This window comes from Lontra canadensis, unplaced genomic scaffold (assembly GCF_010015895.1).
Source record: "Lontra canadensis isolate GAN:19392208 unplaced genomic scaffold, GSC_riverotter_1.0 scaffold1, whole genome shotgun sequence".
Taxonomy (NCBI): Eukaryota; Metazoa; Chordata; class Mammalia; order Carnivora; family Mustelidae; genus Lontra; species Lontra canadensis.
Genome location: NW_022630995.1, coordinates 37,642,795 through 37,669,818, shown reverse-complemented (window position 1 = coordinate 37,669,818; position 27,024 = coordinate 37,642,795). Strand labels below are relative to the sequence as shown.

At 37.1% G+C, this 27,024-nt stretch overlaps 1 protein-coding gene across 1 annotated transcript in view; it reads left to right on the top strand.

Moving 5' to 3' along the window:
* The first annotated feature begins 3,776 nt into the window (after positions 1-3,776).
* Positions 3,777-27,024, top strand: part of DTHD1 (death domain containing 1) — a 78,216-nt gene continuing 54,968 nt past the window's right edge. Inside the window, exons 1-6 of the mRNA XM_032853574.1 lie at positions 3,777-3,810; positions 15,583-15,719; positions 16,721-17,033; positions 19,034-19,649; positions 23,440-23,767; positions 26,338-26,517. Of these exons, the coding sequence (XP_032709465.1) occupies positions 15,624-15,719; positions 16,721-17,033; positions 19,034-19,649; positions 23,440-23,767; positions 26,338-26,517 (1,533 nt within the window). The 5' untranslated portion in view covers positions 3,777-3,810; positions 15,583-15,623. The remainder of the gene's footprint in view (positions 3,811-15,582; positions 15,720-16,720; positions 17,034-19,033; positions 19,650-23,439; positions 23,768-26,337; positions 26,518-27,024) is intronic.

Here is a 27,024-nt window from a genome sequence, read left to right as displayed (position 1 = left end):
AGTCCTATAGTTAGAAGGAGAAAATCCTGTTTTCCTGAGACCACACTGATGAAAACCCAGGGAAACCCCTCCCATTTCATGTCTCCTTATGGGGCCTTCGGCTGGAGTGAAGGCATCATGAGAAGAATATCTTGGGAAGAGTATCACTTTTCGCACCCAGTCCCAGGGAATTCAAGTAGGTGGAGCTATAGTTCATTCTGCTGTTTACAATACAATATTGAGTGAGCTGGCATCGATTCTAGCCTAAAGCATAGTTGTTATATTTGAACAAGACTGTAAGAAATGTTAAAAGATAAACTGAAGCACGTTAAAAATATTTTAAGGATTTATTTGAGCAAAAATATATTCAAATCATGGAGCATCTAACCCATGGTGGCCGGGAGCACTCCCCGATCAGGAGCCAGGGAAAAAAACTTATATGAAATACAGAAGCAAAAAAAGGGAATTATTTGATTGACTAGAGCTTAAAGCGTACTTGGCTTTTGGGATTGGTTTTCCTTACTCTTTTGATTGCATAATCTTGAGACATTTATAAACTTAGATTTTGGTTTATTTACATAGGCCCCCACAGAATTAGGGCCACATCAGTCTAATGGGTTCCTTGTTCAATTAATTTAAGAAGGTAAGCAAATCTTCATTTCTTTAATTGCTTCAAACTCTATTCTTGTTTCAATGGAGGTTATTATAATACACATATCTAAATTAATATTCTTTTGCCCTAAAGCAAAATTATTTTCCAGTAGTACCATGTAATGTTCAAATGGCTCCACTGGACTCCATATAAGAATTTGAAGAAATGTTGATGCTTTTTAAAAAGCTTCTTGTGGAGACCTTGTTCATTATTTTAGTGTCCTTTACGTATACATCTATATGCTGAAATGATCCAGAATGCAGTGCGAGAAAAGTTTTCCACCTCTTTTCATCTAAAAAGAAGACCAAAAAGGCTTCATCCTGTCATTGCCTGGATGAAAGGCAATGGAAGTTTCAATACTTATGATTTCACTCATGTGTAGAATTTAAGAAACAAAACAAATTAACAGAGGGAAAAAAAGAGAGAGAGAGAGAAACCAAGAAACAACCCTTAACTATAGAGAACAAATTGCTGGTTACTAGAGGAGACGGGGGTGGGGATGGGGGTGGGGGGATGGGTGAAATAGATGATGCGGATTCCGGAGGCCACTTGTGATGAGCACTGGGTGATGCATAGCGTTGTTGAATCACTACATTGTATCCCTGAAACTAACATAACACTGTATGCTAACTATACTGGAATTAAAAGAAAAGAAAAAAAAAAAAAAAAGGAATGAACTTACCTCCTTCCTGGTCATTTTTTTCCCCCCTTTTCCTTGTATGATTTCTGCTCTTTCTGGTTTTATTTGTAATGATCATATTGCTGATGAGTTTATTTTACGAATGCTAAAATATTTAGATTTGTTTTAGAAGGAAGAGGAATAAGAAAGCTATATAATTTTAAATAAACTATATACATAATTATAATGTAGGTTATCATATATATATGTGTATATATATACATATATATGTGTGTGTATATATATATATGATTATGTATCTATAAATGTTTCCTCAAATCATGATTACAAATTACTGGCCAAATTTTAGAAATAAATAATACTTAAAGGAGTTATGAGTAATTTAACAGTTCTAATTTAAGGAAGCGCATGGAGTTTACAATTCATGATTTTTTATTGAAAAGAACACATCTTTCCTGTCCAGGACTGAGCCAGGTACCAGAACTGGGAAATGAACTGGCAGGTAGCAGATGAGCTCCATAGTAACACCTCATACATGTGGCTCTTTCCTCAGTATCCATATCATAAAGTAAGAAGGTGGGACGAGGGCAAACTCAGATTTCCAGCTCTAGAATTGTATGATTCCTTTTAAGTTTAAGCTTATTGGATTTCAACATTCCAATACCTAATTACAAGAGAACATATACAGGAATGACAGAAAGAGGCGGCATTAGCAATACGGAGCGTCCAAAGTTGTACCTATTTACAAGACACACAGGAAATGGACGCTAGTGAAGCATGTCCTTTCAAGTTAGATTTGAATGTTATATTACATAATGAGCCTTTTGAAGTTCCAAGAACTCAAAATTCCATTCAGTGATCCGACATCATAAAAACGGACCTTTAACCAGTCAGAAGACCAAATTCATTATGGGGAAAACAATGATACTAAATATATCTGCAATTTCTTAGTCATTATAATGTTTTGTGAAGCTATAACCAGCTTAAAAACACATTTTTTTTGGTATAGTATCACGGCATAATATCATCAAAACAGATACTATGCTTGGCAACAAGGGAGAATAGTCTTCATAATTATTTTGAAATGGAGTGATCTGTTTCAAACATAACTGTTAACAATTACTTTATTCTAGCACTCAAGATAAATGAAACAATCAGTGCTGAAAGAATTTGGTATTAATTTTGTTGTGAAATATCAGATAACCTTTACACGCTGCAACAGGTTGCGAACTTTTTACCCATAGCACTAAGATAAACTCCCCAAAAAATACATAATGAAGGCAGAATACACCGCATTAGAAATAGTTTATCTAAGTCTATCTGAAGTAGTTAGCTAGTGAGCCTCTCTTGGCAGGCTGAACTACACAAACAGGATGTGTGTTTCACTTTACTATCAGCTCCATGAGGAAAGGGACTTGTGTACCCAGTGCCTAAAAGTATTTGACACATAGTAGACGCTTAGTAAACATTTGTAACAAGCGAACATATTTGTAGGTTATCTTGCTAAATTTAGGATTTATAACTGAAAGTTATTGGGACTCACCAAAAGAGATGGATTTTATTTCTCTACAACACCTGGAACACATTTTAGAATGTGTGTGTGAGTATACGCATATACTTCAAAGCCAGTCGTGTTTCTGGTATAGTATACAGCTGTTTGAAGGTGGTTGCTGTTGTTTTCTTGTAAATATTTAAAAAAGGAACTCCCTAGGTGTGGGAAATCCCTTGAGTCTGAGCTGACAAAGTGCTTTATTATAAAGCTCCATTTTATCTTGGTATTGAGGCTCTCCAAAGGATATACCATTCAAAATTCTAAGGAATCTGTATTTTATCTGGCAGATGCAATCAGCCATAGGACAAAAACAGCATTTTTCTGAAAGCATATGAGAGGGTCAAAAGTTTTGAATCTCAAGGGGATGAAAGTAATTATCTCATATTACATATTTCCATTGGTTTACCATTTTTATATCCTAGAAAATCATTTGAGAGTAAACATAGGAAAAAATGTCATGTTGACAATTAACACAGAGGAGGAGTAGAAATCCCAGGATCCCCTAGAGAAATAGCAGGTGTGAGAAAAACTGTTTCTTCCAGTGCCTTCCACACTGTGTCAGGAAAAAAGAAAAAAAAAAAAAAAAAAGCCAACCCTGACCCCCTCCAAAACCAAAAACCCACCATGCTTACATTTTCATTCAAACCCACACCCACAGAGTTATCTTTGGGCCTGCCAAATTCATTTATCTACCAGGCTAAGAGATTCCAGGATTCTAGCAGAAAAAAATTCATTATTAAACAAAAGTTGGTATATAACCCAGAGGATTTTTTTTTTCTTTTAGGTTTAAGATGTCAGCTGTGTCACAGTTCCTGTCCCCACGGAAACAGGATGTGCTTGGTCTACCTACATGATGAGTGGAATGATGTCGTGGTTGCTCTGCTGCATCCCTGGAGATGGCTTCATCCCCAGGTTCTCCTGACTGCTGTGCTCTTGGTTCATCTGTCGTTCCACTGCCCATTCTGCAAGTCAGGGACTTTGCCACAGGTTTGTAATTGCATTGAGGGTATCTACATTGATGTATATTGAGCCTCACTTGCTTGCCTGTGCTGTTAGGCCATTTCTTCCCTTTCCTTTCCTTGTCTAGTCTATGGCATTAATTCTTCTAAAACCCTGAATAACACATGGCTAGTTTGCTCTTTTGGTGTAAATTTTTGGTTTCCTCCGATTCTTATTAAATGCAGTGTTTGACTACTTCTGCTAGATTTTTAAGATCCACAAGGACAAGAACTATTTCTTCTAAGTCACATACAGGATCAGAAGAATACTCAGCACACAGTAAATATTCCCTGGCAGGCAAATATCTCACTTCAGGGCTCCCGTTCTCTGTAATATGTAGATGGGCAGGTCACTTGTCCTCATTTTTATTCGGCAGAGATTTGGTGATAAACACCTAGCTTTTCTCAAGTGGATTACGGATGATGATCTCATCTCACTGTCTGTGCTAGTCATGGCTCACGGGTGATGAGAAGTTGCCCCCAAATAGGCTGCAGTATCTATTATTGGCCCAAATCTCACAGCTAAACTGCAGAGAATCTATCACTGCTTTCACACTGTAACAGTTAACATTCTATGGAAGCTAGGCTGTATGCACATAGCCAACTTGCTCAAGAATTCACTTGCCTTATTATATTCTGCTTCTTTGTTTATTTTGTATCATACAAAAGCTCATTGCCACAGCTGCTGGATTAAGTAATGGCTCAAAATATCAGTCTACAAGGTCATGCAAACACACTGCTATTTCGTCCTTTGAACAAGGATAAGGTTTTCAACTGCTGCAAAAATCTTCAAAACACAGTTCTATACTCACATGAATAGCCCTCCCATGGATCACTTCTTCCTCTTGAAAATCATACTGAAAGTATTTTCTCACGCATGTGTGTGTGTGTGTTTTAATTCCTAACACATTCGCTGCTCTCTATACTAAGGTGCTCTACTTTCTGGGTTCTTAAGAATATTGAGATTCTGTTGGCAGGTATTAAGCTTAATGCTTGTTGCTGAAGGGAGAATAAATGAAGTAAAATAAAATATTTGAGAGTCTGGTACTTTTTTAAAATGTAGAATTTCTTACTGAGAATATTCTGAATGTGTTAAAAATGTATATTTAAAATCTTATAGCTTATCCCACAAGGTAAGCTGAAGGTTCCTTATACTACCAGTAGTTGAATTAGTAACTATCAATTCCTTCAAAAATGTTCCTTTTTACTTTTCTAAGCTATCATTAAAATTATGAAGATTTCATTAATGAAATTGTGGTTTTCAAAAGTACCCAAACAGAGGAGTCAGCCCTTTCCATGCATGAATGCATCCACTCTCTTATACATTTGGAATAAGAAAAGTCCTCTAGTATTGAACACACTGGCATATTTCTCCTGTGAACATTAGTCTCACGTAGGATATAAATGAGGCACAGAGGGGTTAAGTCTTTGAGAGCATAAGGAAGTTTCCCATATAGAGGCGTTGACTTACTGTCCTGTCCTGTATAATCAAATGAATTCATATGGCACCTATACTAAAATGCAGTTAAATAATTAATCCCGAAGCACCTAGCTTATTCTTTTCCAGGAATGATCTTAGACTTTAGAAAAATACAAACTCGTTTTAAATCAAGGAGGAATTACAACCACGTATTTGCAACAAAGGGAGTATGAAGGGAGGGTAGGGAAGACCAAGTGGACTAGACTATTTAAACTAGAATTTTCTTACTCCCACCCCTACCTGGACAAAGATTGCTTATAGCAATCACTTTCTATTGCTTTTAAAACAAAACTAATATTCTGAAGCAATCACAGTGTATTAGAAAAGCGTAGACCTGATTTTCAGACCTGATTTTCAAATAGTGCTCTTAGTTCCTTTGTAGGCAGCAGCCAAGAGTTAAAAACGACCCTCCTCTTGTGTTAGATAATACCACAGAGAGTACTTCTAACTTCAGCTTTAGCTTCTGTCTACTGGCTAGACCTACTTAAATTTCTGTAACCTGTTTAATGAGCTCCAAAAATAAATGTATATTATAGAGAAAACTGAAGCACACTCACTCTTTACAGAGAAATGACACGGAGGGCGTTTATGCAGTATGTGACCTAAATAACCCAAAACAGATTTAATTCACTATGGGAACCTGGGATTACAGTGGAGCTGTTATCTGGGTCTATTAGGAACCGTAAAAGCATCTTTAAAAGGTAGCACCATCTTGGATCGTCTGTGTCCTAACAAATATGAATCCTTCATGAGAACAGAAATTAATTTACTCTTGTTTTGGTTTTCAAAAATCAAATAAAGTTCCCCTACGATTGTATAGCTTAATTCTGAATGAAGAAATGAAACTTTAAAAACCATGCATTGCTAAATAACATTGTTCAAAAGGACAGAAAACAAAAATGTTCCTGATGATATCACTTCATGGTGTAGACCTAACACACAGACTGAGAGGTACTATTGCAAATTCATTCTTTAAAAAAAATAATTAATGCTAGTGAGGAAACTTACACACCTGCCAAGACTCTAGTGCAAATGGGTTTATCCAAGGGATTCTTGGCAGTTGATTCAAGGCAGCAAGAGAAGAAGAACAGGGAAGATACGCTGAAAGGGAGAGGCAAGAGGGAAATAGTTCCAGAAAGGAGATGCCAGTGATAATTTTGTAATATAAAAGCTTGACTGGGGCCAGTTATGGCCGTCTTCCTCCATTCATTGCCACTTGCTGAGATCCTAGGGTGGCCTGGAACCTGGAAATCAGAGCAATGAGAGGGGAAGTGACAGAAAAAGAAAAGATTGATAACATTTTCTGATATTGGACATGGTTCATATCTGTAGTGGATGTACATAATAGAAGACAGCAGTTGAATGCAGAAAATCAATGTGTCAAGATAACAGTTGTCTAAGGGGGGAGAAAGTTGTGGTTCTGAAGAACTTAATACTTTCTATTTATAATGAATTTTATTTCTAAACTATACAAAGTTGTTTGTATTTTTTATATTTTGTATAGTGTATTTCTAGGTATACAAACATACCTAGATTGAGGATTGAAGGGGTATAATATTGTTCTCCTGGTGAAGATGATGCTGTGGTGTTCTGAGGTGGTCTTAGCCTATCCATATTTAACTGGAAGAGCTCTATTATTTCTAAAAAGCAGCAAATAATGCATCCCTCAGCATCCTATCCTCACTTCAAAATCGAGTTTCCATGATATTAAGGGTGTGGTTCCCACTGAAGAATTTGTTTCTTGCAATTTTATTTTTGCTCTGTGATAAATAAGATGGTGATTCCACTTCCCAAGAGATGAGTCCTTATATGATATGTTTAAGAATAAGGTCTCTAAGAGATGACTTAGAGTACAGGTGAAGGGTCAGTTTGTGGAATTGACATCTAGGATAGCACAGTCATATTCTATCGGTAGATTATGTTATGACTGTCCAGAGGAAAGGAAGGAACCTGGAGGTGAACTTGGAGGACTATATAATTTATATTAGACCCTTCTTTTTTCTTCTTTCTAGATTCTCTTTCTTTCAGGTACTTCTTTCTCTTTGCTAGAACTACCCTCAAAACTCTAATTACACCCTTGAAGAAGTCAAGCCATGAGGAAGGTATAGAAACACGTTCTAAATACTGGGGCACCATGGGTACCTGGGTGACTCAGTGGGTTAAGCGTCTGCCTTGGGCTCAGGTCATGATCTCAGGGTTCTAGGATCAGGCTCCCTGCTCAGCGGGGAGTCCGTTTTTCCCTCTGCCTGCCACTCTCCCTGCTCATTCTCTCTCAAATAAATAAACAAAATCTTAAACAAAAATACTGGGAAAACATAAAGTACACAGTAGCAACGCATCTGGCATATCCTCATTTGAAAATGTGTCTCAGAAAACTTTGGCAGAGAGGAAAACTATCTCGTTTTTATTTCACATAAAAACTTACTTCATTGGTTTCATGTCAGCAGCCCATGACTGTACAAAGAGTCAGAATCCTTACAAACACATCAATGACTCAACAGAGAAGTGTTGCAAAGCTGTAATCTGAACCCTGGTATTAATTTCAGAGGCCATTAATACTGTTAAAAGAGGAGGTTTTGCTAACCAAATAATGAAATACCCTTAATTACTTCTCAATTCAACTATAGTCCCTGACAGTTTTACAGACCATTTTCTTTACATACTGACTATAGAACTTGCCAGTGGAGGACTTGCAGTATTAAATTCCCAGGTATGACAAGGCATCTCGAATTCTAATGACTGCAACTGAACGGTAAAAATTGACTATTTACATATAAAGGAATGTAGTTACCTCTGTAAATATGTCTGCTGTAGTTTTGTAAATCTGATGCCTTAGTTTAAATCAACCCTTACTTCTACTTCTCATCACATATAAAAATGGCAAAATGAAAGATAAGTTTCAAACCTATAATTAAATTGTTCTATCGTCATTTTTAAAAAGGATTTTATTTATTTATTTGACAGAGAGAGATCACAAGTAGACAGAGAGGCAGGAAGAGAGAGAGGAGGAAGCAGGCTCCCTGATGAACAGAGAGCACGATGTGGGGCTTGATCCCAGGACCCTGAGTTCAGGACCTGAGCTGAAGGCAGAGGCATAACCCACTGAGCCACCCAGGTGCCCCTCCATCACCATTATTATTGGCATTTTTTTCAGCGAGTTTATCCTTTTCTTTAATTCATATAAAAATCATTAACAGGGAATTAGTTGTCTATTTGAACTTTATTTGGAGCCTGATTTTTAAAACTTGTCTGATAAATAAGGTGTTTATGACTTTTCAAGGAACTTGAACCCTGGCCAAGTATTTGATAATATTAAGGAATTTTTAAAAATTAATTTATAAGGAACATAGTCTAATGACTTTTTTAAAAGGATGCATGGATTATTTATTACATCTCACCATTGTCTTAATCATCAAACATTTGTTGACCTTCTGCTATATCAAGAGCTCTGTGCTCCAGATGAAGTATTTGATATGAGGCCATTACCAGGTAGTAATTATTCCACCTCTGTTTGAGGATCCTGCCAAGTGCAACTGACTACTTTTAATTTAAGTTCGTTCTTGAACACCTGCCACTGAATTCCAAGCATTTCCAAATGAAAAAATACTCTTTATAAAGTCAGTAAGAATATATATCCATTGTTCTGAAGTAACCCACTTGATGTGGCTATGTTTTGCAACTGTAATATGAATGCAATATTTGGTGTTAGTTCTTTTTTAATATATGAATTTCGTTTGTATCAAAGTACTTCATGTATACAGTTCTTTAAGAATCAATAGCATGACAACTTTAAAGAAAATCAATAGCACTTGCTCCTTTCCCCCTCCCAGCTGAAGTACCGAAGTATCTGTCAATGCCCTATAGTCAAATGCCACCGAGAACACACCTGTCGTTGAATAGGTAGAGCTTATTACTCATTTCAGTAAAGGAGAACTCACACTGGGGAGCCATGGGATGTTTTAGTTAAACAGACTTATTATAGGGTTGGGCTTTGGTTGTGTGGTTTAGAGGTCGTTTCTTACTGTGGGTAAGAAGTTGTTTAGAAACGGGGACAAGTCTATAATAAATCTTATCTATAGGGAGGGAAGACTAGAGAAATACTAAAACTACCATTGGTAAGAAGTAGTCTTGAGCTGAAATGGGGAGATGTTTGGCATTTTGTGGCTAGGACAATGCTCATATCTAGTTTGTGTTTAGACATGATTATAGATAGAGTGGTTTTCATTTTGCCTTGATCTATTATAGTCACAGAATGTCCTTGTAGGATATGGATGTTCTATGAAATTTTTGTGTTCAGCAGGAGAATACCAGGGCCCAGTTGTGAGTGTCAGGCCAGTCCCTAACAACACCTGAACCCAGCAGGGAGTGACTAATCATTAGAGGTCTAGAGTTGCTTTCCTCTTTCCCACAATTTTCACCAGGGGCAAACACATTCTTTTTTTTTTTTTTTTTTTTTTTAGCAGTTTCTTCTGCTAAAAATTTCTTTAATATTAGTTTCCTTTTATTCTTAAATATTTGATTTATTTTTAAATATTTGACTTCCTGCTATAGAAATAAGCCTTTTGCTCTCATATCCATCTGATTATACTCATTCTTCCACATATATGTCTTCTGTACCCTCCTGGTAATGTACTAATATCACTGGTATTACTTAAGAGTAATTAGAGTTATTTTTGTTATTATGGCAGTACAAATAGTATCCATAGCAGGGATATACAGTGTACTATGATTATGTTTCCTTTCCTTTAGAATTTCATTTTTTAAAAGATTTTATTTATTTATTTGACAAAGAGAGAGAGATCATAAGTAGGCAGAGAGGCAGACAGAGAGAGCAGGGGGAAGCAGGCTCCCTGCTGAGCAGAGAGCCCAATGCAGGGCTCGATCCCATGACCCTGAGATCATGACCTGAGCCAAAGGCAGAGGCTTAACCCACTGAGCCACCCAGGCACCACTAGAATTTCATTTTATTAATTGCTTCATTTTATTTCATTTGCTCAGTTATATATAATTCTTCCCCCAAATTCTCCAATAGGATTGCAAAACTTCTCTTTGGTTGAAACTCAGACAGTTCTTTAGTTCCATTTACCCCTTGCAGACAGCCTTCTTGGATCCTCAGATGACGGCCGCACCCCGGACTGGGAGCTGTTGAGGGCCTTGACCCTGGACTTCATTTTGCATTTAATTCATTTGTCCCTCTCTTCACTGGCTTTTCTAGCTCCTGATTCCCAGGACTTTTTTTCTTCTATTAACTGTTGCTTTTTATGAGTACATCCCCTAGTACTTCCCAAGAAAATGTACATAGGAGGCAAATTTTTTGATATGTGTATACCTGAAAAATCCCTCCCCACCCAGCACCTGTTTTGTTTTGTTTTTTTTTTAAGCTTTTATTTATTTTACAGAGAGAGAGGGAGAACACAAGCAGGCAAAGGGCAGTCACAAGGAGAGGGAGAAGGAGACTCCCTGCTGGGCAGGGAGCCCCATGTTGGGGGGACCCTGGGGTCATGACCTGAGCTAAAGGCAGATAGATGCTTAACCAACTGAGCCACCAAGGTGCACCCAACCGCCCACACTTGAAAAAATATCTTCTCATTTTTTCCAGTTGTACTGAAATATAATTGATAGGAGGCTTCATTACGTAGGCATAATTGATGAAATCATTGGCCATTAGTAATTGATTCAGCCTCCACCCTCTCTTGCCTCCTTAGAGGGGAGACTTTGACAACCAGCCCTTTGACAACAGCAGGGACTGTCCAAAAGCCACTTCATTAACATAACAAAGGACACTACCTTGATTGCTGTCACTGCTAAGGAAATTCCAAGGGTTTTAGTAGCTCTGTTCCAGAAACAGGATCTAAAACCAAATTTGTATTTCTTAGGATAAATCACAATGTCACGTTACTGCAATATGATTATTACCATAGCGTTAGCCAATCCTTCTACCACATCATAGCAAATTTTCTTTTTTGTATCCCAGTATACTTGCATGACAGTTTGGGGGAAACAGAATTCTAAGTAAGAAAGAGGTTTCCCTCCGAATATTAAAGTCACAAGTTTGTTATTTTCTAGGTCTTAGTGTTGCTGTTGAGAAGTATGCCTTTTACTATAAAAGTGACCATTTTCCCTCTCCAGAGGCTATTAGGATCTTTGTTCTTGGAGTTTTGAATATTCCTTATGACATGACCAGTTATGATTTTCTTTTTGCATGTATTGTTCTGGGACCTTTCTATCCAGAATATGAAATTCTTCAGTTCTGGGAAACTTTCTTATATTACTTCTTTGATATTTTATTTCCTTCAATTTTCTCTTTCTAGGGTTCATATTAGTTGAACCATCAGGATTGAACCACCAATTTTTCTTAACCTCCTTTTTTTCCCTATTGTCTCTCTGACTTTTGTTTAACCTTCTGGAAGACTTCCTCAACTATTTATTTCTACCCATATACCAGTCTGAAAAATTTCTGTTGTCCTATTTGCATTTGTATGAGTTCTTTCTCATTGTCCAAATGTTCCTGTTTTTAGAAAGTCTCTTGCTTTGTTTGTTTTGTAGATGCATTATTTTCTCATATCCCAGGCTCCAAGGATGTTAATTATAACTTTGATATTTTCTCCTTTTCCCTGTGTTCACTGTATTTTTTCATGTTATTTATTCATGTTTGCTTAAGTGTCTAACATTATATTAGAGACTTTTTCCAATGCCTGACTCCCTAGTTCTGTTATTACATTCTTTTTTTTTTTTAAGATTTTTATTTATTTATTTGACAGACAGAGATTGCAAGTAGTCAGAGAGGCAGGCAGAGAGAGAGGAAGGGAAGCAGGCTTCCTGCTGAGCAGAGAGCCAGATGTGGGGTTCGATCCCAGGACCCTGAGATCATGACCTGAGCCAAAGGCAGAGACTTTAACCCACTGAGCCTCCCAGGCACCCCATGTTATTACATTCTTAAAATGAGGCATTAGAAGCATCTTTAGAAAACTTTATATACACAAAATAGGCCTTATGATGGGCCACCTGGATGCTTCATTGTTGATGACCTGGGGGCAGGGCAAACTTCTGGGGGTAGGGAGTAAGAGGACGGGCACTAACAGCTCCACTATTGATAGATTTTGCTCTTTGGGTGTTCAGTTATTCCAGAGAGGAAATCTCTAATCTGCCTGAGAGGTCATGCTTGCCGTCCTCGGTTCTTAGAACTGAGCAGAACAATAGAGTGGGACCTCGCTATGAACATTCACATTTTACTTAACCTTTGTCATCATCATAGCACCTCCTTCCATTTCTCGTCTCAGTCCAGGCCTCCTACCTCCCTGCTGCAGCTTCTTCATAAAGAAAATCTCTAGCTTCTGATATATAGGAGAGAGCGTTGTCTGGCTACTTGGGGCTGAGGAAGGGATTTGGGAATCTACCTCCTCCCAAAACTGAGTTTCAATTATACCTTGCTTGCTTATACTCCCCACTTTACTCTCAGAGTCAGTGATGCTGAAAGTCTCTAATTCCTGGGACCTTCTGAGATCCCATGGCGAGAACTGGCCTATTTTCTACCCTAGAGGTTCTCTCTTTGCTCAGTTAAGTCATTTAGCTTATCTATCTGATTTTGATCTTCCAAAAGATCAACAAATACAGATTTGTTGACATCTTTTGTCTATCATTGTAGCACCTGTTTTCTTTGTCCTTGAAGGTTTATGTATTATTTATCCTCTCCAGTGGCATTTTGGGAGAAAGCAGAGACAGAATATATATCTAACCTATATTGTTTAACTAGAAGTCTTAGCTTCGATTTTTACCACTTATTCTTTAAAAACTTTTAAAAATTGATAAGCACACTGAGAATTCTGTAACAAATTCCTGGGTGTAGCAAACACAAAATGTTTACTTTTCCTACTCCTTCCACACATCATGCAACTGTATGAGCTTGTCTGAAGCAGATAAAAAAATAAACAGAAATTCAACAAGAGTTTTCCAATGGGGCAAATGTAGTCTATGCTTATTGCACCAAAATTTCTGATATAGGCAACTGCAGGCACTGAAAGAAAGTAACAAAATCAGATAACAGGAGTTATAATATTAACTCATGGTACCTCAAGCATATGTAACTATTTTGCTTCCATCCGACTTATGAACCACTACTCACGGTAAGTTCCGTGGAAAGTGGCATACTCTATCATATCGCGGTTCAAACATTGTTTGGCTGGCATCAACAGATTCCTCATCTCTTGCAGAGTTCTCTTTAGTAAATCAGTGTAGTAAATCAGTGACGAACCTACTCAACTTGAATTTCATCTCTACTCACTGTGATGCTTTTAACGTTAGAACAGTTGCTTTTCAACCACATAATGTTTTGTATGCGTTCACGACTGTGTACGAGTTTTTTTCATGTCAGTGAAAGCAAAGAGTTCTCAGTAAAGAAAGTAAAATAAAGTCTTAGTAGTGATAATAACTAGTAGCCACAATGAAGATGTTAATCAAATGTCAAATCCATCAAGATGAATTTTCACAGTTAACGTCTGTAGGTGTCACAAATCTTGATGGCAAACGTCAGTTCGTTCCATGGTTAGTGACATCAGTTCATTGAAAACGAGAGGCAGGAACATGCAGATGCTTGTTTTAACAAGTAAAGGTAGCATGGCCCGTGGTAGGCCTGACTTTGCAAATATTATATGTCCTTGGGAAGCCAGACAGAGAGCAAGTTTGGACTTGAGGATAGCAAATGTCAATGAGGCTAAGGAGGATTGTTTTGGTGTTTTTAAATTCGTCTGCCCTGAGAAAGAATCTTCCCACATATCTAGAAGGGAAAAAAAAATGAGTATTGTTCCAGTGTTCATCATTTGACTATTAGTTCTATCCAACACTCAAAACATGAATGGTGTAAATCTCCCCTGATCTCTTCTACTTCCATGGATTCACCCATTGGCTGGCTGTTTGCTGATGACATTCAAATATGCAAAGATTTTTCTGACTTTTTTTCTTAATTTCTAGTACATTTCGAAGAACTGTCCTAAGCTATCTCAAACTCCACAAATCCCAAATTAATCCAATTTTCTACCCATCCAGTCTAATTTTTTCCCCTAAATTTCTTAATTCAATGAATTTTTTTTTACCACCTAGCCAGTCATCCAAACTGAAAATTTTAATCACATTCTACCACCAAGCACAGTTCTTGCACCGATGGCCAGTAAATATTTCTCAAATAAATGAATGAATAGATTCTCAATGCCTTTGCTTCTTGTCCCTCTAACTAATGATTTAGTAAGTTCCAGTCACTTGACTGCAAACCCCTTCTTGAGGCATCCCCTTCTCTTGGCTGCACTGTTGCTACTCCAACATGGGCCCTCAAGCCTCCTCCCTCTTGGGTCTCTACCATCTTGACCATCTGTAGTGCAGCTTTGGTCATATTTCAGCTTGGTTTTAAAATATTTAATGTCTCCCTATTGCCTACCAAACAAAATTCCAACTTTCTCTTCCTGATTCTCCTCAATTATCAGAGTCTTGTCACTTCCTCTGACTCCCTATTGAATCCTCCTCTAAAGCCGTGCTTTCCCATTTTTGATCACACTGGGTCATTTCATGCCTTTACACCTTTGATCGTGTGATAATTTCCTATGCTGGAATGTGCCTTTTCTCTATTGTCTAGCCTACTCAAATCCAGATCGTCCTTTAGCTCCTAATCCAGACACTTCCCAGGCCTCTAATTGGAATTATTTTGATACTCCTCAAAGCTTCCACGATCTTTTTATTTCTGCTTTTGCGCTACCTCACAGCACAGGCTGAGCTGCATTTTCATAGTATGTTATGTGTCTGCCTCTCTCCCAAGTCCTAAAAGACCCCATTCCCAGTCCACAGCTTATGGGCAGTAAATGCAGTAAATGCTCTCTTATCAGGAGAGAACAGTAAATGCTATAGAAATTTTTCAGAAATGACACTGATTTAAAGCCATTATATATACTAGTACCAAGAACCAAATACTTATTTCAGGAGTTAAAGGGAAAGGAAAGAAAACAAAAGTAAAGAAAATTGAACAAGAAAATGTTTAGTGTTGAGAAGAAGGTGTAAAATATTAAAGCAATGTGACCCATGATGTGGTATGAACTCGTATCTCCAAAAAAATCACCTTTTTGGTGAACAGGGGTTCACTGCGCCCCTACTTCTGCACAGACTTGGTACCTAGCTGCATACTTCTCCTTTACTTTCCTTGAAGGCTCTTCAAACCACAGGCAGCTGGGACAGTATTTAGGCCTGTGATATCATTCCTTATTTATTCACTGGGTTTTGCCTCCCTGTCTTATCTTCCAGGCATCAGGAGTGCAGCTCTAAGAATTCCCCTGTTAGATGAGATGATGCAATGGCTGTGGAAAGCAGCAGTCTGGCTCTGCTCTGGCAAGCTTTCACTTCACCTAGTACTTCTGAGAGAACATGAGTCTGTATGGAAGGTACTGCCCTGTCCCTTGGGTGCTGTGTTCTCTCTTATCAGGAGAGGGAAGTGGGACTGGATGGGAGGAAGCAGGCTGTCCTGGGTTCTCCCCACGGCACCTCCCCAAGGTTCTCCTGTATCAGGTCCTGTGTTGCAATGGCCTCATGCGTAATTGCCAACTGAAAGGCCAGTGGTAATGAGAACTTGTTGCATTTGATTTTTAATTATACAGGGTGCAGAGTCCTTGCTAGTTCAGAGAGAGTCACTCTTGGGGTTTGCTTTATTTTAGTGAAGGGGCATTTTATCTAATTAGAGAGAAAGTATCACAGAGTTAAGAGTCCAAGTACCTATCTCAATCATACTGCAGATTTGCCCTATAGGAAGGTACTAAATAGATCTTCCCCAACCGATACCAGTAGACTTGCCCCAGCAGAGAAATCTTTTCTTAACTCTTTATTATAAAAAAAATTATAAATATATGCTAATTAGAGAGACTTGTAAAGACCTTGCTTATAACCATGTCCAGCTTCAACAAGTAAGTAGCAACCCATCTTAATTCATCTGCACACCACTCCCGCTCTCCCAGATTGTTTGGAGGCAATTCAAATGTCATATGACTTCATTCTTAAGTATTTCGAAATATCACATAGGAATCTTGTTGGCAATATTGTTAAACAGTTTACCTTTGATTAATAAAGTTCTCATCCTGCCACAGAATCTTTATTTTGTTGCCTCCAAACTTGAAAGGCTTACAGGGCTTCCCATACATATATTGAATGTGTAATACTTACATGGCAAGTGGAATGGTGTGAGCTAGTTCTATCCCTGTGATTAATCTATTCTGTACACAGTGGCTCCCAGGGTGCGGGAACACCCCTCCTTGGTCACCTAGTAACTTTTCACTGGTCAACAAGAAGCTGAATAAACTATTATATTGCAAGAAAGTGCTTGGCTGGCTCACTTGGATCATCTCCTAGATCTGAAGCACTATCGCCAAGTTTGAATTTGCTAAACGTTTAGGCTTTGCTGGCAGAAAAGAAGCATTCCACTCCTAGAGCATACATGGATTCAGAGGACATGGGCTCAGGCAAACTAGGAAAAATGCTGAAGCAGATTTGGAGACAAAACCTGATGCTACAGCAGGCCCTCCTGAGTGAGAACCCTGGTGAAGGGTCTGGTGGGGCCACTTGGATAGCCACAGTGGTCTTTCTGGGTCAAGAGCTCAGTGTGGCCCTTCACCAACTCTTGGAGCACACTGCAGGCACTCTGCTCTCTACCTGCCAGCAGCTATATGTACTACTCGACAAGGAGAATCAATGTATCCGGAGACAAGGCAAGTATTTCTTTGATTTATTCTTTCTCTAAGAAATGTTGGTAGGGTAGTAACTTTGAGAAGTACAAAGGAGCATGCAAAGAAGGCTAAGATAGAGCCTTGTCCACAAAGGACCAACAATATATTAGGGGAAATAAGGTATTACACAATAATGCAAGGGACATTAAGGCCAGTCCCATTAAAGACATACAAAGGAAGCGCATTAAGACTTCACAAGCAGGCAAGATTCCATTTTCAGAGTGGGAAATAGGGAACCTTGCTAGACCAGATGTTGTATTTAAACTGAAGCTTAAGGAATGAATTGGATTTATGCAGCTGGAAATTAGGAATCTCGAAAGAGCATTCCAGGCATGGTTATTATTAACAGGATCCAAGATTAAAGATAGGAAAATATCCCTAGTTTGAGATAGAACAAGCAGTTTTTCTAGACTGGAATATGATATTCTATGTGTAGAATTACTTGAGTTTGAAACCATTATTGCAAAAACACTAGAAAGACTGGGCTGAGCTGAGCTATAGAATTGGATCTCCCTCCCACACATACAAAGAGGGGAGCAGATTCTTGGGAATAGTCCCCATTGGGTGCTATGGATGCTGAGAAGTATGGCAGGAAGAACATTGTGTCTGATAAATATGATCTCAGACAACCACAGTTACTCTAGATGAAAAGATGGGTGTTATCATGAAATCCAATTCTAAATAATACAGTGTCAAGGCAAGTGGGTAGGTCTCATCAATCAGGAATCCAGGGGATAATGTTAAGAAATTATCTAGGGGGCAATTGGTAGGCATCAGGGAAATTTGCCCAAAGGCAGCATGACCCAGACAACAGCATCTGGAGCTTGTAGCCAGGACTCCAGTCTCTGGAGAGAATTGAACAAGGTCCCAGGCAACATATTGAGACAAATACTTATTCATGGAAAATGACAAGGACACTGCTTCCAGAAGAGGAAATTAAAATAAAGACAGTCTTAGGTACAAGACAAAAAAAAAAAAAAAAAAAAAGGGAAAAAAAAAAAAAAAAAAGCACAAGTTGTCAGATTGGAGCCCAAAGATAAACCCAGACTCGTAAAAAGATGATTTAATGATGATTCTTAAAAGACTGACCTATGGGGCTATAAATTACATATTCCTTAGTTCAGAATTGAATTCTAAAGATTGGAGAGTTGCTAAGCCTGCAAGAAGTGATCAGATGACTTCAGCTGTGTAACCTCAGAGGAAGAATGGACAAAGAAGGCAGGGATGGAGTGAGAGACTATATCAGATCACATCATGGGGAGGGTCTACATCAGCATGAAGAGGTTTGACTTGGTTTAGCAGCCTTTGAGTAGCCAGTGCATGTTCTAATCAGAGAATCAGAACCTGTACAATTGGAGCTATTTTTTGGAAGGCCAATTTGAAAATCGTAAATGATCACAGGCTCAGCAGGAGGAATAGTGTAAACAGAACTTAATTCTTATAGCAGCCAACAAAGCACCTTATAAAATGTAACATCTATGCCAGTAGAAATAGTGTAGCTGTGGTATGCCGGCTACCTAAGTCTCATCCAAAGTGTTTTGCTAAATTTTATGCAAATAATTATAAATGGGTCATTGATAAATGATGTAGTACATTCAAAGGAGAAGAACAATTCTCAAAATCATACTAAATCATCAAGGAATTATTGAGAAAGATGTTAATTTCAATTGAAGAGTTTTATGGATGTGATGGGGTCATGGTGTCTGCCTTAAACATTCAAAGCATTTTTATGAGCAGGAGGGATTAGACTTACTCTTTGCCACTACAGTAAGAAGCAGTTTGTCCCCAATTCCTAAGTATGTTAAAAGAGTGACAGTTGTACAAATGACTTGTCTTTCAAGAGGGAGGTAGGCTTAAATGCCTGGTAAGGGTCTTGATAGGTGTCTAAGGTTATCCTGCCATACCTCATTAGATGTCAGTGGAGAAATAAAATTTGATTCAGTTTTGTATTTTGTTCTCTTTATGTATCTGTGTGTGTGCAGAAATCTCTACTTTCATAGACTGTCTCATGAAAATAAACGAATATTTGGGGAGCACTGCTACACTTCTAAAGAAAGAAGAAAAGGAGATGTGTAATTTATGCGGCATGCATGATGAATGTACCCCACTGCAGACAAAGTCCGCCATTCACGATATCAAAGCAGCAGACATTGCTGCAAGAGGGCAACAAAATGTCATAGAAACAGCTACTGTTTCTCCCACAAATGGAGAGCAGAGTCCTTATACAAACCAGGTCCAGTTAAAAAAAAATAAAGCACATATGAGTTCAGAATTAGTGGGGAAAAAAAACAATACCTCATTGAATGGAGATGTAACAGAGCAAGGGGAGTCACAGAACAAAATGTTCCCTGATAATGATGAAAATGAAGACGATGAACAAACAGTACACATGACTGTTGAGAACATAAATGGCAACAGGGAAGAGACGCATGACCTAATCCAGACAACAGAAAGAGATATTCAAGGGACCTCAGAGAGCCAAAGAGAAGAGATTACCACATCCTCAATAACACGTGATATCTCCAGCAAGTATCAGAATAATCTTCTTTCCAATGATTCAGAGACTCTAAAGCAAAAGAATAACATAATGGAAAAGGAGTAAGTAAATGTAAAGCAGAGGTACTTGTATATCCCTGGTGATAAGCATGTTTCTGTAGTTATTATACATAATATTTATATATGACGATTTTATGTTTCCATTTCAGATCTCCAAAATACATTGTAAGTCAATAATTCTGTTTAAATTATCCCCAGTAAAGTTATGTGACTGCTATTACCAATATTATTTAAAATTTTAGGAAGCAAACATTAAATGTTTCTTTAAAGGAAGAGGATTCCACTATAGAAGAGAGTCATTTAAATGAACAATTGTCCACAACATGAACGCTCTTCTAAATCACTACCCTTTCAATTATAATAAGAAAAAACTAGGAAGCTGTGGAGAGTTCAAATACTAGGAAAACATTTTCTAGCCTCGGATTTATTTTAGCTATATCCTCAAATAAATTCTCACGTTTATTTTATTTCTAAATTATCATAAATTCTTAACCTCTGTCTGTAGATTCTAGGGGGCATGAGTAAGCTTTAGGCAGTTTTTAAAACTGAGTGTATGGTTTCATATTTATTTTATTTCCTTAGAGATGATAGAGAGCCTTTACCAGATTCTCAAAGAGCCCCTGACTTAAAAAAAAAAAAAAAAGTTGAAATTGACAGATATACTTTATGAATTATCTCCCTTAAACAAGGGGATAATCATCCCTATTTGTCCAAATAAAATAAAATATTCACAACCATAGTTTTCCTGCAAAGATCACAGTCTTAGAAGACAATGGGGAGTAATGAAAAGAATCATTGCTTTGGGAATCAGATGGAGTTAAATTTTATCTCCTGGTTTGTTTTCTTTCTTTCTTTTTTTTTTTTTTTTACATGCTAGTTTTATGATCCTGCTCAACTTGCTTCATTTCTCAGTCCTATTTTCTTCTTTTCAGAAATAACATATACTTCCTGGGTATATTTGGTAGGGTCAAATGAGAAAGTCACATAAAGAGCCTAGCACCACACTCCTTTGCAGATGTTCACAGTGAGTGAATTGTGAATGTGTAATTGATTTCACTCTCAACAACCCTCAATTTCTCTACCTCCCACGTGCTTCCAACCTTCTCTTAACCCCTCTCTGCCATGACATATGACATATGATGCTCTTTTCAGGTGTACAGTACAATTTCCAGGACAACACCACAACCGAGTCTTCAATCTCAAGCAACTCATTTTGCTATTTTGACCTTATTTATCTCATCAATAAAACGAAGAGGTTGAGTTAGGTCAGCTGTGAGGTTCCTACAGGGCTGAGAATCTAATGAATTTTATAGATGTCATGGAAGTACATTCAGAGCTTGACAGACCCCATAGCTTTAAAGAATTACTGCCCCTACAAAACAGGTACTTAAATTAGTTAACATGTAGTTGCCCATATCACTTGAGAAAAAATTAACACTTCATATTCTCACATTCAGAAATGACTCAAAGCATCAGCTAATGAGTCACTGCTGAACCACTCCCTCTAACACCTCCCTTAGGTGTTCCCTCCTTGGTGATTTCCTCTTTGTAGCACCCAAACGGATTGTGCTTGGCTTGCGTATTTATAAAGATGACTAGTCCCTTCAATCCTTCAGGCTAGGAAGCCATCAGGCCACTTAAAATATGTGTATTATAAACAAAACCTGCTGGGAATCTGTTGTGATTCCTCCCTGGATAGCTTTCTGTAAGAAACCTATCTCGTCTAGTGTCCTTGTCCTAGTGTGTACAGACTTAAAGGAAAACAAGAGTAACATAAACCAATCTGATTACTTTAGCTGCGGGACTAGATCTCTTCAATTAAGGCTAGAGGAAACAGAAGTATTTACGGTTCTCTTTCCTCACCTCATCTGTCAGTCTTTTAGTGCAGATAGTTTCCAAGGCACGGAAGAAAATTATTTTTAAAATTATACAAGGCTGGGTCACTGTATTCTCTATTAAACAATTCAGATTTTTTTTCTCATTTTTTTGAAGTACCATCATTAGAGAATATACAAACAAACCAATGTACTGGGTAATTTTTCTTCCAACTTTACAGGTTCAGAATTATAAATACAAATAAATAAACTTCTCTGCAATTTCAACATTTTTAAAAAAAATATCTATGTTAGAGGGCGTTATAAAATTCAGTTCACTAAGAATTAAAAAATAGTTAAAACCTGATTATCCAACAAGTGGGTATTAGCACTCTATTTTGTATTGATCTTCTCATTGACATTGCCAATATTTTAGCCATTTCACTGACAAGAAATGAAAAGTAGAGAGAAGAGGAGAAACTCAAGCTGGTAATTTTAATATAGAGATGTAATTTATTGAGCATGAAATTTATGCTAACCCCCTATTATAAGAAGTTTAAATATTTTATCTCATTCCTTCTTCAGACTATTGTGAATTAGGTATTAGTTTCAGTTTGTAATGAATAAAGAAGCCAGTGGTTTGGAATGATTTGAGGATATTTTGTCAGAGTTTGGGCTTTTGTGCTAAATATAGATGAATTCAATTATTGATTCTATAGATCTACCATCAGTGTAATTTTCAACAAGTGAAATTTTCTAAGCCTCAGTTTCCCTATCTGTAAAAGGTGATGACAGTAGTACCTGTCTGACTCCCTAGTGAGGGTTAAATGAAACAATGTGGGGGCACCTGGCTGGCTCGCTCAGTAGAACATGCAAACCATGATCTGGGGGTTGCAAGTTTGAGCACCATGTCATGTAGAGAGATTACTGAAAAGTAACAAAATTAAAAAAAAAAAAAGAAACAATGCATAACCTAAAATCTGGTCCATAGAGAGAGCTAAAATATTGGCTATTTTCATAATAATTATTGATGTGTAAAGTCAAACAAATAATGACTGATCTCAAATTTCAATCAAATGTTTAAGACTCTAAAACCTTTGGCAAACGTGATGGTTATAAAAAGCAAGAGTACAAAAAATGGTCAAAATAAATTTTTGGATCAATTCTTTGAGGATTGTAAATATTTTGCTTCTAATTTTAATGGTTAATCATATATTCACAGTACTTTTGTACCTTTCTTGGGTTTTCTAAAAAACATAATAAGCGTCATTCGATATAATGCATTTGGATAGTTCCAATACCAGATATGTATTCACCACCTTTCCTCAAAATTTAGTTAATAATTCAGATATTAGTACTTGGTTTTTCAAGAAGCATTAACAATCTTCAGATTCATATTGTAAAATGAACAAAATGGAGAAATCAACCACCTAAATAATAATAGTAATGTCAATAGTAACAATAGTAATAGTAGCTCATATATATAATACCTACTATGTTTCAAGCATGGCTTTTTAATTACTTAACATATACTAGTTTATTTAATTCTCACAGCCTTCTTATGAGACAGGTATTACTTTATTATAATTTTGCAGTCGAATAAACTAAGACACAGAGAGGCTGAGTGTCTTGCTAAAGGTTGCACAGTCAGTAAGTGGAAAAGTTGGGATTCACAGGAAGACAATGGCTCTAGAGCTTCAACTTATTTATATATTTGTTTTATATTTTATTTCAATTTTTTAAAAATTTTTAATTTAAATAATAGTTAACATATAGGGTAATATTGGTTTCAGGACTAGAATTTAGTGACTCATCAGTTACTTAAAACACTCCGTGCTCATCACAAGTGCCCTTCTTAACACCCATCTCCCATTTAAGCCCACCCTCTGCTCACCTCTCTCCATTAATCTGTTTGTTCTCTACAATTATGAGTCTCTTATGGTTTGTTTCCTTCTTTTTTTGCATTTAGCCATATAATACATAAGTAATTGGAAAAATTGTTTATTTTTTTCCTGCAGGTATTTTGATTTGCTGAGTGATACCAGCCCCCAAGTGTCTTGTTACATTATGGCACCATCGTATATTCTACAACATCTAGAATGCCGGATAGTTAACAGCATGAGTTCTTTAATAGTGAGCGATAGTGAAGAGTTGGTCAGTAATGTCATCGCTGTTGAATGTTCAGATATGGAAAAAAAAATTCCATTTCCAATATGCATTGCAATTCCATTTACTGCACGTTACAGGGGAAATTACAGAGACATCATGGTGAAAATGTCTGACATAAACCTTCAATCAAGTTACCTAACCCCAAATTCACTGGAAGGAATGAGAGGAAGTTATAAGGTTGGTAAATCCTTGGCTACATCTACATTTGCTGTTTGACTCCTTTACTAAATATTACTCAGACTACCAGATTGTGAGTATCTATAATTATCCCATTAGTAAAAAATGGAAGGGTTAATTAGATTAATACCAGTGAGTCCACAAACTTTTTGCTATCTTTTTATCTTTATGGTCAAAAAGCAGAAATTGTTGGTCAAACTTAAGAATAAAGAACTTGGGTCTCGGACCCAGCAACTGTTGTATTTTCACCTGGGAAACAAAATCAAAATCATGGCTTAATTAGCTTCATGCCTTAGACTACCAATAGACTAACATTTAAATGTGATGGACTGTCTGTCTAAATTTAAGAATGTTGGAATCCCCAGATAATACTAGCTTTATTTTTTATCATTCATGAGTTGGAAAAATATGTTAAAAAAAAAAGATGAACAATTATGTGTGTGTGTGCCTTGAAATAGTTTTTAAGTCTATAAATTGTGTTTTGTTCATACACAGAAGACAGTATATGTGGTAGTTAGGATGTGGGTTGTGGAGGAAGATAAGCTGGGTTTGAAATCTGGTTCCTGTACTTCCGTGCTATGTTAGTGTGGGTAAATTATGTAACCTTTCCATGACTTAATTTCTTTATCTGAAAAATGAATACAATATTAGTTCCACCTGATAGGGTCATAGGGATTAAATGAATAAATGCACTTAGAGAGATAAAAGGAAGCCTATAAACATGTGTTAGTAGTTAATAAATTACCATTTTTCACGGTAAACTTATTGTAGTAACTCTGAGTTTCTCTATGGTCACAAATTCATATGTTTTGAAGACAGGCTATATAAGTTATTAAACTCAGCATAGAGTTGATGGGAACTAAGGTTAAAGATTCTTCTGTGGACCACTGAATTTATTTTTAAACAGAATATTTGACTTTTTAGCTTTATGAAAGTTGTTATTATTTGAAGACAATGGCAAGGAATAAATATTTAAAATTCCACTAAATAAGAAATGTTTTATAATATATCTCTTCTTCTTCTGATTTTTGTCTTTTCTGAGTTACAAACAAGGTTATACAATAGAATATGAAAGTGAACCCTATTCTAATTATTTATTCCAATTCATGTCACTAGCATATTTTATATTTAGTCCAGGAAGACTGTATGTCTAATAGTCTGGTCTGCATTGCCCTTGACTGTGGCTTTTTAATCTTAAGCAGTCTGTGTGACTGTCATTATAAAAGCAAAAATGGTTGACAGTGCCTGGGACTTTCACAAAATGGACAGCAAAATATTTTGTAAATGGATCATAAGAGCAAGAAGGAAAACAAAATAAGAGGACCATTGTCTACTGGAAAATATAAAAGCATATACTTTTTATAGTTTTCTAATGGCAGTTATCCCTATTTTTAGCTCAAAAATTTTTAAACTCTGGATTCCTTCCAAAATTTTGTGTGGTTCATAGGACATTTAAGAATTCTAATTCTGGAGTCAGATAAACAAACCATCATCAAAATTCTGTTCCTAACACTCCCCTGCTTAAAAACACTTCCGGTTCCCAGCATCTGCCAAGTAGGCTCTGAATGCACAACCCACTCTCAGTTCCGGGAAGACTTTTTTTCTTACCTCTCACCATTTTCCCTTCAGCCAATCAACTACATTCATCACGCCCTGAATTTTCCCAACGACGGAATCATAAAGTGATATTGTGAAATGTCTTCCTTAGTTTTCAAATGACAGATTATTCTCCATTGCTCCATTGTGACTATCCCTGAAACATGTGTGTGTGTGTGTGTGTGTGTGTGTGTGTGTGTGTGTGTGTGTGTGTCTGTCTGTCTGCATGATTATCCACTCAGGCTGGGGCGGAGCCGGGCTGGTGTTTGGGGAGACATGAATAGACCAAATGACTTTTAAATCTTCCTCTTCATTTTAAGCTTTGGTGAGTATATGAGTAGATAATTTTGTTTTCCTTTATGTACTCAGTTCCTTTTCTGTGTGATAAAAAAGCTTGAATACGTGCCTGCATATATGCATTACAAATTTAAATGTCACTATATAAAAATGAAACACAATACCTATTTTCAGTCATTTGTTCCACTGCATGGAGAGAAACAGAGAAAATGAATTTACTAAGAGACTGAATTGTTAGAAGGAAGAATTTGCTGACAGAACAGGTGCTCTAGCTTTTGCATAAACTACCCAAATGATGACGTTTGGGATTCCCTAAAAGTGTTGAATTTTCTAGATAAAGACCAATATTTAAAGTTTATTCTGGTAAAGGAAGAGAGGATTCCAAAAATAGTTAATATTTGTGAAAACACTGCTTGTGATTGTCCATTCACTATACATTTCGGGGGGGATTTAATTTGAATTTTAAAAATGTATTTAATTCTCTCTTTTCTGTCATGTAGTTCAAATTTGAGAAACTAATATCTACCTCTGCTTCATCTCATGAGATGACCATCCTTTGGAGTTAGTGGAATTTTTCCCAACTGTGGGAGATTACAGGATAGCAGATAGAGTACGTACAGCAGATACTCCTAGAACTGTGCTGTGTTAATGTACTTTCATGTCCTCAATCCATACAGGGGACCTGTGCTGAAGTGAAAGTGTACAAGTTGGGTATCTTTTCTGTTGTGTCTTGTTTAAAGAAAGAGTCCTTCACAGTAACAAAGAAAGGCCTTACTCTTAAGCCAAGCATGGATTCCCGAGTGTCGTTAAATTATCCTCCAGGGGTTTTCAGCTCACCAGTGCTGGTACAATTAAAGGTAAATATTAAAAACTGGTCAGTTTCGGGGTGCCTGGGTGGTTCAGTGGGTTAAGCCTCTGCCTTCGTCTCAGGACATGATCTCAGGGTTCTGGAATTGAGCCCCGAATCGGTCTCTCTGCTCAGCGGGGAGCCTGCTTCCTCCTCTCTCTCTCTACCTGCCTCTCTGCCTACTTGTGATCTCTGTCTGCCAAATAAATAAATAAAATCTTAAAAAAAAAAAAAACCAAAAAACTGGTCAGTTTCTTTTCATAGATTTTGTGGGTCAGTAAACATGATCCAAAAAGGCTAAAGAAGATACAGCTTTTTATTATACCAGTAAATGAATTCTTCTCTTACACTTCTAATGACCTAAAATACAGTGTTATTAGTGATAAAGTGATAATTTAGAGCATAGCAAATCTCATTCTAAAATAAATCCCTGCTGTATTTAAAACTTTCTTAGCTACTTTCGTGAGTGTTTGTGTGTCTCCTTAATGTTATTTATTGACAAAAACATATGTTGAGT